We start from the raw sequence: 14,431 nt of genomic DNA, 5'->3' as shown, positions 1-14,431 counted from the left end.
ATGGTTGCAAGAGGGAGAGGAAAATACCACTTACTTCCATGCTAAAATGGTGGCTAGAAGGTAAGTAAGACTTTGAAAGCATTGCACTGTATGCTCTCTAGGCCCTAGAGTATGTACCACCAACCGTCGACAAGAAGGGTGGGAGACGGCACAGGAGATTCCCATGATAGTTTGATGATAGATTTTGAGCACATTGTCCTTATCTTTCCTGCGTATTCAAAGACTACATTCTTCACATTCTAACTTCGTCAAAAATCTGCCGAGGAACTTTTCATGTTGTTCCACAAGAGATGTTTTCTCCACCACACTACAAAATTCGAGGTTGAATCTTTTTTACTAACTTTGAATATGAGCATATCAAATTCAACATACCTCAGGGTTCTTTAAAGAGAAAGTTTGGAGGCTTCATTTCTAGCATTCTTATACTACGGGAGTTTTTTTTTCGGGGTTTATGACTACCGCAACACTTGTGCTTGTCTCCCCACATGACCGCAAAATTCGAGGATGAGTTCAAGCCGTAAATCCCGAGAGGATTCATTAAAATCAAATGATAACTACATTGTTCAGGAGATTAATGCTTCAGAAGGGGGAAAATAAATGTAAATTGTTTCCTATGGTTCCACACGGCGGTCTACTTCATGCAATTGCTAATTGTTTTGATTATTTGGAGGTTGAGTTTGACTGGCAACAATTAGTACGAATCATCCAGAATCCCTCTCTCCCTCCCCGTGGAAATTCTTCCCATTGTAGAAGATTTAAAAAGTTTATATCAAGGTTTTTGCGCTTTAGGATCATGTTCGTACCTAAAAGGTGAAACAATGTAAAAATGGGAATCAAGTCAATGGAATAGAATGACTTTGATCTTGTTTAAAAAATCAAACATCAAGAAATATGAAGCTAGTGGGCGGGATTAAAAAAAGAGTTGAATCTAGATCTTGAATCTGTTTGTTCTGAAACAATCGATTATACGGTTTTCAGATCTAATTCCAAGTTGCAATTTCGATACGATTTGGATTAAACCTAGCATGGATAAATTAATTCATCAATTTTTAAGAAGAAAAATGCCAAATCAACAATTAAATTCTCCATCCACCCATCCAAAAATAATTTTAGGGTGGAAGTGGAACTTATCTCTTGAGATGAAACTCTCATCACTTTCTTCCGTTTCTGTACCTAGAATGGGACTAATAATGGTTAGTAGAATTGAACCATTTACTGGATGGAGGAGACTTTAATAATATTGTTTGTGGAATCTTTCTACTTTATTTATGATTTTGTAGACATTCATGTCAATGTTTTTGTTTTTTCATCATTATTTTTTGGTTTAACCCTCACGTCTTTCTCTATATAAGCAAGCAGCAAGAGCCCTGAGTTCCCATCAAAGCATGAAAGTAGCAATGGAGATGGGAAAAGTCATTGCCCTTTTTGCTGCACTTTTAGTGTTTGTTCTAATGCTTGAGTTAGCCCATAGCTTTGAGTTTCAGGCGAGTGAGCTGGAGACAGAAAGCAGTCTCTGGGAATTGTATGACAGGTGGAGCAGACATCACAAGGTTTCTCGAGACCTCTCTGAGAAACAAATGCGTTTCCATTTGTTCAAAGAGAAGGCAATCTACGTTCATGAATTTAACAACAAGAAGGATTCTCCATATCTGTTGGAGCTGAACAAGTTCAGTGACATGACTGAGCTTGAGTTAAGAAAAATGGCAACTTGCAGCTATTCCGGACACAAAAGCATGCAACCAAAAACCATTACTAATAATGGTTTGACGCACCACCGCAATGAGTTAATCAAAGACATTCCTGACTCCATCGATTGGAGGGAGAGAGGTGTTGTTGCCTCTGTCAAGAACCAAGGCTTTTGCTGTAATAAGTTTCTTTCTCTCTTGGTTGATTTTGGATTCTCACATGCATACTTTTTTTTTTCTTCTCTTGGATGGTTTTCTCATTCTTAGTAAAACAATTTTTGTTGTTGAGAGGCTGTTTAGATACATGTCTGATGTATTTTCTGGGTTTTTTTGGTTAATTGTTTGATTCTTTTCTGAACAAACTGGAGTCATTTTGTTTTACTACTTACATCTCACTTATTTACAGGTTCTTGCTGGGCTTTCTCAGCAGCTGCTACCATCGAGAGCATTAACAAAATCGTGACTGGTGAACTGTTCAACCTCTCCGTGGAACAGTTGGTCGATTGCGATAAATCCAGTAACGGTTGCGAAGGAGGTCTTCCGGTTAAGGCATATGCATACATCATAGAGAGTAATGGGATAACCACCGAGGAGAACTATCCCTACACAGAAAAAAATTCAGAAGAAATTCCTCAAAATATGACTTGTCAGCAATCAAAGGTACTTAAATTTAAGGCCAAATGTATTTATGTTTTTTTTCAATTTGTGTTTAGTATAGAGAGATGAGAATTTTTGGATATGTTTGGCCTCAAATTCACTTGATTGATTTCACAGGTGCTTCATCCTTTGGTGACAATTGATGGCTATGAGGAAGTGGATCCAAACAACGAGTCTGCCTTGAAGGAAGCTGTTGCTTACCAACCTGTAGCTGTGGGCATTGATGCTGGAAGTCTCTCTTCTCAATTGCTACTCTACAAACAAGTATGTAAATACGTACCATGAGAAAAAACAAAAAATTTAACTCATGATCAGGATTCAGGAATTCTTTCATAAGAATTATTTGCTTTAAAATTATGGTATGTATAGATTCCCTTAATTTCCACCAACTCATCAAATTAAATGTTAATTATCTACAGGGTATATTCACTGGACCTTGTGGAACAGACCTAGATCATGCAGTGACGATTGTGGGCTATGGTACTGATAATGAATCTGGGCTTGATTACTGGCTTTTGAAGAACTCATGGGGAGCTGAATGGGGGGAAGAAGGTTATTTTAGAATGCAACGTGGTGTCTCAGCTGAAGGGGGACTCTGCGGCATAGCCATGATGCCAGCCTATCCTGTAAAGTCATCATCACCCACCGGTATTTCTTTAGCAACGGCCAAATCCTCTCTCGAAAATATAATCTAAAGAATGAAGAGGTGTTTATAATAATTTATATAATTTGCTTCCGTTGCTTTTATATATATGTATGTATGTATTTATGAGAAAATGCTGAGCCCACTGTCAAGGTGCCGGCATGGATCTCTCTGTTGTGACCCTCGTGTGTCCAGCTCTGTAATACTAGTGGTGTGACCTCTTTTATGTTGTATAAATAATGAGTAAATTATATATCTATCTATTACTCATATATTTGTCAAATATTACGTTTATACCTCTGAGAAATTATTATATTAAAAACATTCTCTTATTCTTAAGATCATTAGTTTTAAATAAATAAATAAAAATGCATACAAGTGAGGAAAAGATTGACAAAATATTAAAAAAAATATTCATGGTTGCATTTCACTGTTTTATTTTTACTATCCTTTTCCTTGCAAGTCCAAACGGATTCGAGCAGAAGATGGTACTTTGGAATTTATTTTTTAAGACCGAGTCGTTACTTCACATCATTATTCTGAAATTTAGAGTACATTTGATATATGTTTTGAAACATTAAGGGTGTAAAAGTTTCTGTATAATTTTCTTTGAATAAAAAGTTAAAATATAGATTTCAAAGTGGAGTTTCTTGCCAAATGACCTATAACCCTTTTCTCGGATTTTGTTAGGTTAGTACAGCTAAAATGGTGGTGTCCGTAGTGCCTAGCATTGGATAGTTTAGTCACTCAAAATACCATGTACACATATGAACCAACTTAAATAAAAAATATTTTCTTACGTATGAGTCCCGTTAGTGCAATATATTACGTTTGGGTCCTAAACAAACTAACACAATTAGTTGCCGTTAAGTATATTCAAAATATAAAATGTTGAGGGAGTAAAATATCTCTCAGGTTATTTAATACATAGTGTTATTATATTTTTTTAATTTTTTTGGATATATATATATTATTTTTTTTTCTTAACCATATAATTACCACTTAATGATCAATTATTTCTTTTTAAAATTATATATTTACACAATGTATTAAATAATCTGATGGACATTTTGATCCTTTTACGTATGAAATTTGAATATACTTAATGGCAGCTAACAATGTTAGTCTATTTGAGACCCACACGTAATACATTGCATTAAAAAAATTCAACTTTAGTTTATAGTCCACTAAAGAGACTCATACGGAGAAAAATTCTTTGTAATACATTCAAGCCATATTTTTAATAGGATCTACTTTAACGTCCATTCAACATCAGGCATCTCACAGAAAACAAAGAAGGAAAGCCTCTAGTGGCAACATCCATACCCAAATCATTCTCATCAGTGATCGAAAGGAGGTCGAGGCCATGCAAGCAGGGATGTTAGAAGCTATAGCTAATGGCTTTGCATTTGTGGAGATAGAAACCGACTCTCAGATTCTAGTGAGTTTCTTATCCGAAACAACCTTACCCCCCACTTTTATACAACCTGTAATTGAAGACATCAAATTTATAAGTAGTAGATTTTTGGGCTTTAAGCCCATCTATGTTTTAGAAGATCCAATTGTGTTGTGAATCATCTAGCATGGAAGGCCCACTCGGTTCAGGGACCGAGTTATTGCCATATTCCTCTGATTGGTTAATGAGGTTATGTTCAGCTTTCTTTCTTGTCTCTTTCTCTTAATGAAAGCTTGATTACCCAAAAAAAAAATAATAAATAAATAAAATAAAAAAAATAATTAATTAGGCACCTCAGCAATTTCACCCCTCAAAATCCTCGCAGCATGGAAATTGCATAGAATCAAGTTGGTTTTTTTTTTTTTTTTGGTGAATTTTTTATTTTATTTTATTTTATTTTATTTTGGGTCGTAGAGTATAAGCGGCATGCCAACACTGAAAGTCAAAACTGATGATGGAACACGACACTGAAACAAAAGAAGGGGTATGCGCCAGATGGTTCTCCTTTTCCTATTTCCTTCGTTTCTCAACAATTTAACGATTACCCATTGATCTACTGTCTCCAGGACAGGTCGAGCGAGTGTCCAATTGATAGCACATCCTTAAATCGTCAACTGGCCATAAATTTCCTTCTCAGGTAAGCTTTTCTCACCAGCTTTCTTTTGGAACGAAGGTATATTTATCTGAAGTTTTGCTAAATTGGTATCTAGCTATGCTTAGGTAATCAAACAGATCGAGATAGGTTACAGTGCCTACGGTTTTTCGTGCAATTTTTGTTTGTTTTGTGTATTGCTTACAAAGTGTTCATCAAAATGTTTCAATGGATTTTTTTAAAGTTTTGAGAATGTTTTCGGTGTAAAATCTCTTTTCATTGGAAGTGAGGACGTTGACGCAGTTTGGATTACTCTCTCTTGATGGGTTAGTTTGGGAATCTCTGGTGGGTTGAACATGGTTGATTTGACTGTTTTGTTGAACAATCATCAATTGAAAGCTTAGCGATATTTAGTTAAGCGCTGAGTTTGTGAGACAGAAGCAAGTTTGTAGAGTTAAGCTTTTGTTCCTACTGAATTAGGCCGCATTAGATTGATCGTTGACACTTGTTATCTTGAGCATGTAAGTTGATAACAGATTCTTCTAACCCTTCCTTTTGAAATCTAACATTTTACTGTACATGATTCTCTGGGAACTAATGCATTTCCTCAATGTTTGAAGACTTCACGTCATTAGATGGTCATTTCAATTGTTTGTCATTGCTATGATTTATGGTTTACCAGGAAACCGTAAAACTTACTGAGTAGCATGGGAATAGATTCCTTTCTCCCCATAGCCTGTAGAGAGTCCATGTTTCTGTGGGACTCGGAGTTTCTTTACAGTTTGGGCTTGGGCCAATGAATAGCTGTGGCTTAGGGTTTCTAAGCGCTTATATATATTCTCTTGTAATCGAACATTGAATATAGTGAAAAACCTAATGCTGGACATAACCTCACATTGTGGTGAACCAGGGTAAAATCCCTGTTTCCATTTCTTTCTTTCTTTTCTATTCGATTGTGTGTGTGATTGATCGCTCTAATCCTAAAAGCATGCATGGTAGGAAACTGGGCTCCCAACCCAATTCTTTTGACCTAGATGCAAGTACTACGTTTAGTCTACCTAGGTTGTGCAATTCTGAACCCTGAAACATCCAGCACATCAGCCTGATCATTCTGTAATTATCCTGGGTAGGCCAAGTTAACTTCAGCTTGGTCTCAGATTTTGTGAGCAGGGTCTAATTATGAAATGGTAATATGGTAAACTGAACCCGCGAAGGTGAGGTATTGGTTGGTAAGAAAGGGCAAGAATTAACACTTAGTGATGTCTTGTAGTTTCTTCAATTGATTTATTTCTTTGTGTGCCAAGAGAATGATTCAGGGATGGAAATTTAGGGTGCTAATTAAGTGACTTCTGAGATCTAGGACATATCAACAGGTTTATCTATTTAAAGATCAACAGGCCCCCTGTACAAGTAAATGCCAAGTCCATTGTCTAAGCCATCTCACTGCGAGTTGCCAATCGGTTTCTTTTTGCTAACAGTTCTTGATCCTTCAGTTAGGAAACGTGTAAGATGAATTCTCTTTCATCAACCTTCTGGATTAGTGTAATTTTACGTGTCAGGAGGAGTATTGGGTCTTAGGATCATATGTGGACTTGTGAATGTGATAGTTCCTCAGTTGATAGATGGGATCACCATCAGAATTGCACCTTTTAAATCTAGTACTTCTTACTCTTGGAGACACATACCCATGAGTGATTATTTAAATTATTGTTTCGGTTCCTAATAACTCAATTTTAGTTTTCTTTGCCAACCTTCATTCTGAAGTGTGTCAAAACTTATATTTTGAGGAATATTCAATTAATAATCCAGCTTTTGAATAATTAGGGGGTAGCAGTGCAATAGGCTCCCATCACCAAGGGGTCTGGGTAGGTTCATATGCATACCCTGCTTCATGGAGAGGCTGTTTCCCATCTTGAACCCTGACCACTAAGGATAGTGCCATCCAGCTCTCCAATTTCTACATTTGTTCTATTTCCATGGTATATTGTATAATGTTGGGATTTAGACCTCAAACCATTGCCCCCCTCATGTGGACTCAAGTATGTTAAGTACACAGCATTGAATGAATATCAGAGACAGGTTAAATTCTCTACTCATGCTTTTGGTTTCTCAGGGTCCAGTATTCTTCGTTACTGTACCCAGTGGTTGCCTATTTAACCTGAACATTTAACTGATAATCACTTTTTAATCTCTTCCTGCTACCGTATTTGTTAATTTACATGCTTCAATGCTTTGAATATAGATGCAAATAGTTACATTTGACTGCTTATTTTGATCTTGCAGTTTACTGAGGTTCCAGTGTCTTCCTGAAGATGCATCCTCACTTGACATTACACAGGCACCCAATGTGTGCTGAAGTAAGATTAGCCTCTTGATTTATCTCATGACATCACACTTTGTTCATTTTGATGTTCTGCAAAATTTACTGTTGAGTTTCCTGCAACTCAGGATTAACATTTTCTAGATAATTTTTCGTATGTTTCTAGTCATGAGGATATTATTATAGACACTTATCTTACTACAGAAGATTGAACATTAAATAATTAGAAAGGGTTTTATTTATCGTCTGGTCGTTGCTTTGTGTTCCCTCTTTGTAGATCATTGAAGAGTTCCAGAAGTGTCATGTTGACCATCCTATTGCTAAATTCTATGGAGAGTGTACAGAGTTGAAAATTAAGCTTGACCGCTGTTTCAAAGAAGAAGTGAGTCCTATTGTTGACGTGCCAGTCCTTTCATATAGGATCTTGGCCCCTCTTATTGTAATTGAAAAGCACAAAGTTCTAACGGGAGAACAGTTATTGCATTAAAAACAATCTTCCTTTCCACTTTTCCCATTCCTCTACTCTTCAATAAAATCCGCTAAAATGGAAAGGAAGACTGTAGAAACAGAGGGAGTATTTATCTAGCTGCTGCTTCTTATTGTATCTTATGGCTCCTTATGGTTTAAAGGTTGGATATTCGTTTCTTTTACAGAAAGCCCTAAAGCGAAAGGAGAACTTTGAGCAGAGTAAGAAGCTGAAGGAGAGGCTTCAATCATACAAGAAGGAAACTGCCCAGCAAAGCCAAGAATGAGTACTACATTTCTGCATTGTGATTATATCAGACTGGTTCAAAGCTGTGTATACTATTTTATGTACAAGCACTCAAACATCAAACAAAAGAGTTACACATATTAAATAATACAGGAGAACAGGGAAAGATACCTAAATTCGTTCCAAGTTTTCAAGTTTTGCCTACCTGAAATAGACATATTCTGAGCTGCGAAGCTGATGCTCCTTCCCGTATGCTCTGCCAGTCTCATCCAGCAAAGCATACGTTAAAATATCAATTTGATGGCTTTTAATTGATAGGATGAATCATGTCAAGATCCTGATCCTCTCTAGTGACAGTAAATCATCAAAGTTGATCTTCCATCATCCATTGAGCTATTGGAGAGAATCCAGACTTTGGATAAATCTTCTCTGCCTGTTGTGCAACCGAACTCAAAGCCTATTTCACTGATTGTATTTGAACTCGTTGCACAACTCATCTGACAAGTTCTCAACTCTACATAGATTTTGTCTACTTCCTCATTTTGTACTTCTAGCATATTTCTTAGGCCTGCGATCTGCGATGGCCAAATTAGCAAAAATCCTCCTCCAGCAGTTGGCTGTCGACTTTGAAACTTTCAACTTCTGCCGACAATTGCTTTTACGACCCTAGCCCATGTTAATCTGCGATTGCCTCTGTTGTATTATCTTGCCATGAACTTATTAGCTTGCGTTCCTTGTCTATTTCGAATTAGTTTAGCCTTTCCTTGATTGTTTGTTAACCTGTTGACTCCAGGTTTGGCATTAAAGCCCTTGGGGCCTCTCTCTTTTTACCACCCTATGTTTCTGTTAATTCTAGTCCAGGTCGCTTATTAATCAGCTCGAACCTGACATCAATTGGCTTGTTACATAAAATCCATTCATGTCTTGCTCCATTTTCTTGGATTAATCTTCACAATCATAGTACTTCAAAGAAACTTTTCAAATCTGAGTTTTCCAAACCTCAAAATCTCATTCTTATGATTCTGATTGCTGGCAACGGTTTACTGATTGACCAAAATGTAACTGCAGCATCAGTTTGTGTTGCTTTCTCAGAACTGGCTTTGCTAGTGCTTCTGGAAACTTAGCCCAGAACTTCGAATAAAAGGAGCTGCAAACAAAAGAGACTCCACATAGGTTGTACGAGAGATGGAGCAGACACTACATGATTTCTCGTGATCCAACTGAGAAGCAAATGCATTTAAGTCTCTTCAAATTCAGTGAAATGAATGAGCATGAGGTGGAAACGGGTTCGTTACTTGCCATGAGTTGAGTAAAGCAACAGGGTTTACTGAAATGATTTCAATTTGTATACAAGAAGCTGACCAAAGACGATATCCCTTCATTGATTGGAGGAAGAAAGGTGCCGTTTGCTCTGTCAAGGACTAAGGCTCGGCTCATGTGGTACATGAAGCCTGCCTGGTTTTTCAGTTTTTTACCCATTTCTTTGATAGAACAAATAAAGCTAGCTGCCCCTAACCTCACTTCTATTAATACATGTTCTTGCTGGGTTTTCTCAGCAATAGCTTATAGCTCCCATTGAAAGCATAAACAAAATCAAAGCCCGCCAACGTGCTGATCCTTTCTGTGCAAGAGCTGATTGATTGGCGATGAACAATTCAGAGGGGATAACCAGAGTCACCATCCATATGTAGCCAAACCAGACTTGCAAGCCCTCAAAGGTAACTTAATATAAGATGTCTAATAAAATCAACCCTCTTGTCCCATCGTCAAATATTAACCACCACTGTTCCTTTGGGTTTCTGATCAAAGTGCGTTTGATCCTGTCTTTCTGATGAATAAGTGTGTTTCTATTAAGAGTTGTAATGAAATTATCTTTATGATGTAAGCAGCAAGAACGAGCTTGATTTAACTCATTCCCAATTTTAAAATAGTTATATGTTCACTACTCACTCCCATCTTCAGCTTTCCTTCAACCGTTGGCTTATTACTCCAAACTCACAAGTGATTTGGCACAGAAAGTGGCAAACCAACGCAAAATATGTAGCAATCAAGTAACTCAACAAGCTTAAAAGTTACGAAAATAAATAGCTAAAAACAGTTGCAAAGACGAGTGAGCTGACCTCGCATATGGTACACCTTAAGGTGACTTCTACGAAAAGTTGTAAATCTTTCATTAAGAACAAAAAGTAAAGCTCAAGAATAAGCAATCCCTAGTCAATAAAATTCAAACTCTTCACTAGATAAGCAAATGAGACGCATACATAGAACAAGTGGAGTTTTTAGTATCCTTCCCCTACATAATCTCCCATAGGAAAGGAGTATCCCTGCTTTCTACCTCTATAACCACATGTTACCTGCATTTGAAATGAAACACATGCAATTGAATAAGTCACTATTCCAAGATTAACAGACTTCAACGCAAATGAAGGCATGTTTAACATTGTTCATCAAGCTAACTAATATATAGGGAATGCGTAGCTAGAGCTCATAATTAATGTACACTTCAAATTGCAAACATGAAGCTAGGTATTCCACCTGTCCAGAAAGCAAAGGGATTATCAGCCTCATAGGGACAAAAACACCGATGATGGTATTTCAGCAGTTAATATCGTAGTGTGACCATACCATATAAGGTTTAACCCTTCATGTAGGGGTTACAACTTACAACTTACAATGATCAACAATAAAAAGGGTGAGCCCGGTGCCAAAGGCTTCCACACAACAGAGTCTGGAGGGCACTTTCCCTAGGAAGCCTTATCCCAACAATGATCAGCAGTGTATGGCAGAATTCACATTCATCTATAGTGTGCAGAGGAGGGGGCTGCCACAAAAAAGAAGGCGGCAAACAACCAATACCCATGGTTTCAATGCAATTTTTGTTATCCAAAGGTAGTTCCTGAATTGATACACATTATCTATCCCTTTTTCTATTCTCCACTACGTAACAGGTCAAAATTCCAAACTTTTACTACCTTGCAATGGTGCAGCTTCTAAACTCTGCAGTTTAGTTTCAGATTTCACTTCCTATAGCTTATAACAAAGGTTGTTCAGTAAATACTTAATCAACCGGCCCGAAACCTGCTATTGATTTGCTTAACCACATGCGAAAATCAAGTTCAGTCTTCATGTATTTTTCTCAATCAATTTTCACAATCTGAAGATTTCAAAGGCAACTTTTCAAATCCAAGTTCGCCCGAACATCAACTTTGAGTCTTATTGAATAATGCCAATTCATTAACTAAAATATGCTCCAGGCCCTAGAAAATGTGAACCGATCACTCAATTTTTATCAGGGGTTTGAGTTTTCAAAGCTGCAGTAGGAATCGGAGAATTCCAAGATCCTGACCATTATAATTCAATCGAAGTTTGCATGGACCACATGGTGTTTCCATTCCCAAAATGCCACCCCATCAGAGCTTCCTAAATCATCTGTTATATTCACGTTATTGTAATTTCTCCTAATATGGTTAAAATCCCTCAGCTAAGATACTAGATTTTCTCCAGGCTTAATTTCCAGCATTCAAAAAATAAAATTAATAATAATTAATAAATAAAAAATCATCATTCTCAACCTTAATCAATTTTGTAAAAATTAAAGACCCTCAGGGCACTGGTTCTTCAGATCGATATTCCCAAGAATAAAGAAGGGGAAGAAAGTTTTGGGGTGGGGAAGCAGAGATTGAAATGATTTCCGATCTGACCCTAAAGGTTCTTCAACATCAACATTAGTTCCTACATATAAAAAATCATGTGCATGGTTGTTTAATTTGCAATAAATTTGCTTCTCAGGCTATGCAATTTTACAAACAGGAAAACAGAAACGAGAACCCTAGGAGAAGTAATAGAGAAAAAGTTTTTCACTCCATACCTAAGCAGATCCGACGATAATGTTGTTGATAGGGATGAAGATTAGCTTAACGAAGAAACCAACGAATCCCATCACGACGAAGCCGACAGCCGTACGAAACGCGACTTTCGTGAATTCTACATCAAAGAATGAAAATTTTTCATTAAATTGTAACCGAATTCTAAGATCCAGACGATAGGGTGACATTTAAAAAGTAAATCTACAAGCGAGCCACAGAAAGTTTGGAGCGGCGGCAGCCAATCGAAGAAGGAAACAGGATGAGATTTCACCTTTCCGATCGGGCTTGTGGCAGCGCTTGACGAGGCGATAGCTGTCTTTAGCAAATTCCCTCAATGGATCAACGACGGAATCTAGAGAATCCATGTCTCCGATCTTCCTTGTCTTCTTCTTTCTTTTACTCGCTCTTTCGATGGAGAAGAGGAACAAACACACCCTTCTGATATTTCCGATAGAAACGAGGACTCTTCTGCGACCAAATGAGATATGTCGAGGAATAGTTTAATAGCAGCACAAATGGGTCGGTTAACCCGAAGTGAACCCGATCTGGAAATCCCATGTCGTCACTTATCGGTCCAGACTCCAGTTTCAAGGAAAAAAACTAAAAAGGTAATTCCGAATGTATTTTTAGTTGGAATTATTGGATTGGTTGGTGTCTCGCATCTCGACACAGATTTTTATCTGCACCAGCCCTCTTACATGCATCTTACATGCAGTTAAGGGTCAGGATTTTGCCACGTGCTTAAGAAATATTCAACGGTCTTAAATCAACTAAATTATGATATAGATGGAAATCACCTAGCTCCTAGGGGTGGCTTAGTTCGTAAAAATCAATGCTGGAGGTCAGAGTACAAATTCCCTCGGACCAGGGGACGAAGCTCTGCCTATATTAATTATATTAAAAAACGCCTTAAAGATGTAGTTGTGCAAGCTGGTCGAGACGAGCCTCATTCCAAAAATAATAATAATAATAAAATAAATTTTTATTTTTTATATTTAAAATATTTATTTTTACAAAAATAAGTTTATTATTTTCTAAATTTACAAAACAGATCCCTAAATCTATCTGACCCTTATATGTCATAGAAGTGATAATTTGTGCCTTAAATTGATTTTTTCTATAGTACAGGGGAGGTAGATGCAAAATCTTAGTTTTTTTGAACTAAAAATGACATTGATCAAACCTCGGGGGTCCAGATGAAAATTACCTATAAATTTTTGTCACAACAATGGATTAAATTTTTGTTTGTTTTTCTCTTTCAATATAAAACAAGAAAAAAAACCAGGGGAGATTTATATATAGAGTCGGACTCTCTAAGGAGCTTCCAACTTACAAAAAAAAAAAGAGAGAGACTTTCAGGGAGGGAGAGAGAGAGAGGAATAGATGTTGAAATCTCTGTTCCCTCCAATAAGAATCATTGGTTTAAAAATTAAAAGATCTTGATTGTAATTTAAATATTTTGTATTTATACTTATATACTACATTTTAATTTATAACCATTGAATACAATTTTTTACACGTGATATGATCTTGGCCATTGGCAGCAAGCAACTGCTGCAAATAAAATGCCAACACAACTGAATTGTCCCAGGTTTTGCATTTTTGAGTATGTTGCATAATAATCTAATCGGGCATATTACATATATACCCTTGTGTTTGCAATCAATTACATTTATTATCACCAAAAAAATCAATTACAAATACTCCATCCGCTTTAGTAGAGCTTTTCATTTATAGCTTTCAATCTATATGTAATTGTCTGTAATCTAATCCTTTAGTGGATCCTTAGAGATAGAGAATTAACTAACCTTATATTCTTCCGCCATACAAGACAGAGAGAGAGAGAGAGAGAGAGAGAGAGAGAGAGAGAGAGAGAGAGAGAGAGAGAGAGAGAGAGAGAGAGAGAGAGAGAGAGAGAGAGAGAGAGAGAGAGAGAGAGAGAGAGAGAGAGAGAGAGAGAGAGAGATAGATACACGAGTCTGAATAAGCTCCCCTTAGTTCTTCCCTGACGGTTTTGAACCATATGGTAGGGGGTGGTCGGTCCATTGAGTTTTTTTACTTGTTATTTTGTTAAAATCTCCTAGTGGACCCACCCACTTTCTATGTGATTCAAAACCATCAATAGAACAAATTGTTCTCCTTAGATGGGGAGGCAATTTAAATTTGAGATACATTTCATTTCTAAATATATGGTGAAGAGGCGTGAGTTTAATGGGAGTAGTACAACAGAGGATCCCAACTTTCCTAGTTATTTTCATCTTTTTTTTTTCTTTTTTTTTTTTTTTTCCCCCAAGGATGTGAAGGCAGCCAGGGCCATGATTCAATTAAAAAAAATTTCAATACATGTTCGTGCTTAGCATGGTTAAAAGCTATCCAATGATGTCTTACCGAAAATAAGAAAGTATCCCACCATTCAATACCATAAGTTTCTATACTAGATAATAAAGTCAATATGATACATGTGATGTGTCTTTTATTTTAAAAGCACATATTAGATTGT

At 36.8% G+C, this 14,431-nt stretch overlaps 3 protein-coding genes across 4 annotated transcripts; 2 read left to right on the top strand and 1 right to left on the bottom strand.

Annotated features, from left to right (window-relative positions):
* The first annotated feature begins 1,392 nt into the window (after positions 1 to 1,392).
* LOC149026647 (vignain-like) lies at positions 1,393 to 3,223 on the top strand. Its single transcript, XM_089145447.1, has 4 exons — positions 1,393 to 1,863; positions 2,092 to 2,345; positions 2,460 to 2,606; positions 2,762 to 3,223. The coding sequence occupies exons 1-4, from the start codon at positions 1,398 to 1,400 to the stop codon at positions 3,035 to 3,037; spliced, it is 1,143 nt and encodes a 380-aa protein (XP_089001573.1). The 5' UTR covers positions 1,393 to 1,397; the 3' UTR covers positions 3,038 to 3,223.
* A 1,613-nt stretch (positions 3,224 to 4,836) lies between these two features.
* Positions 4,837 to 8,213, top strand: LOC149026646 (uncharacterized). 2 transcript variants are annotated; one of them, XM_089154974.1, is made up of 5 exons: positions 4,837 to 4,925; positions 5,008 to 5,078; positions 7,317 to 7,390; positions 7,631 to 7,735; positions 8,007 to 8,213. In XM_089154974.1, exons 3-5 carry the CDS (start codon positions 7,346 to 7,348, stop codon positions 8,103 to 8,105), a joined length of 249 nt encoding a protein of 82 aa, XP_089011100.1. In that variant the 5' UTR covers positions 4,837 to 4,925; positions 5,008 to 5,078; positions 7,317 to 7,345; the 3' UTR covers positions 8,106 to 8,213. The 2 variants fall into 2 exon arrangements, with proteins under 2 accessions (XP_089011100.1, XP_089011108.1); XM_089154982.1 differs by having other exon boundaries at positions 4,897 to 4,925; positions 5,013 to 5,078.
* Positions 8,214 to 10,212: 1,999 nt separating this feature from the next.
* On the bottom strand, positions 10,213 to 12,414 carry LOC149026645 (protein transport protein Sec61 subunit gamma). Its single transcript, XM_089154963.1, has 3 exons — positions 12,203 to 12,414; positions 11,934 to 12,049; positions 10,213 to 10,419 (listed from the first exon to the last, which is right to left on the bottom strand). Exons 1-2 carry the CDS (start codon positions 12,294 to 12,296, stop codon positions 11,934 to 11,936), a joined length of 210 nt encoding a protein of 69 aa, XP_089011089.1. The 5' UTR covers positions 12,297 to 12,414; the 3' UTR covers positions 10,213 to 10,419.
* Between the last annotated feature and the right edge of the window lie 2,017 nt (positions 12,415 to 14,431).

This window comes from Hakea prostrata, chromosome 1, assembly GCF_041222555.1.
Source record: "Hakea prostrata isolate BN-2017 chromosome 1, UWA_Hpros_2, whole genome shotgun sequence".
Taxonomy (NCBI): domain Eukaryota; kingdom Viridiplantae; phylum Streptophyta; class Magnoliopsida; order Proteales; family Proteaceae; genus Hakea; species Hakea prostrata.
The sequence above is the reverse complement of the archived record's forward strand: the minus strand, read 5'-3'. Positions and strand labels throughout refer to the sequence as shown.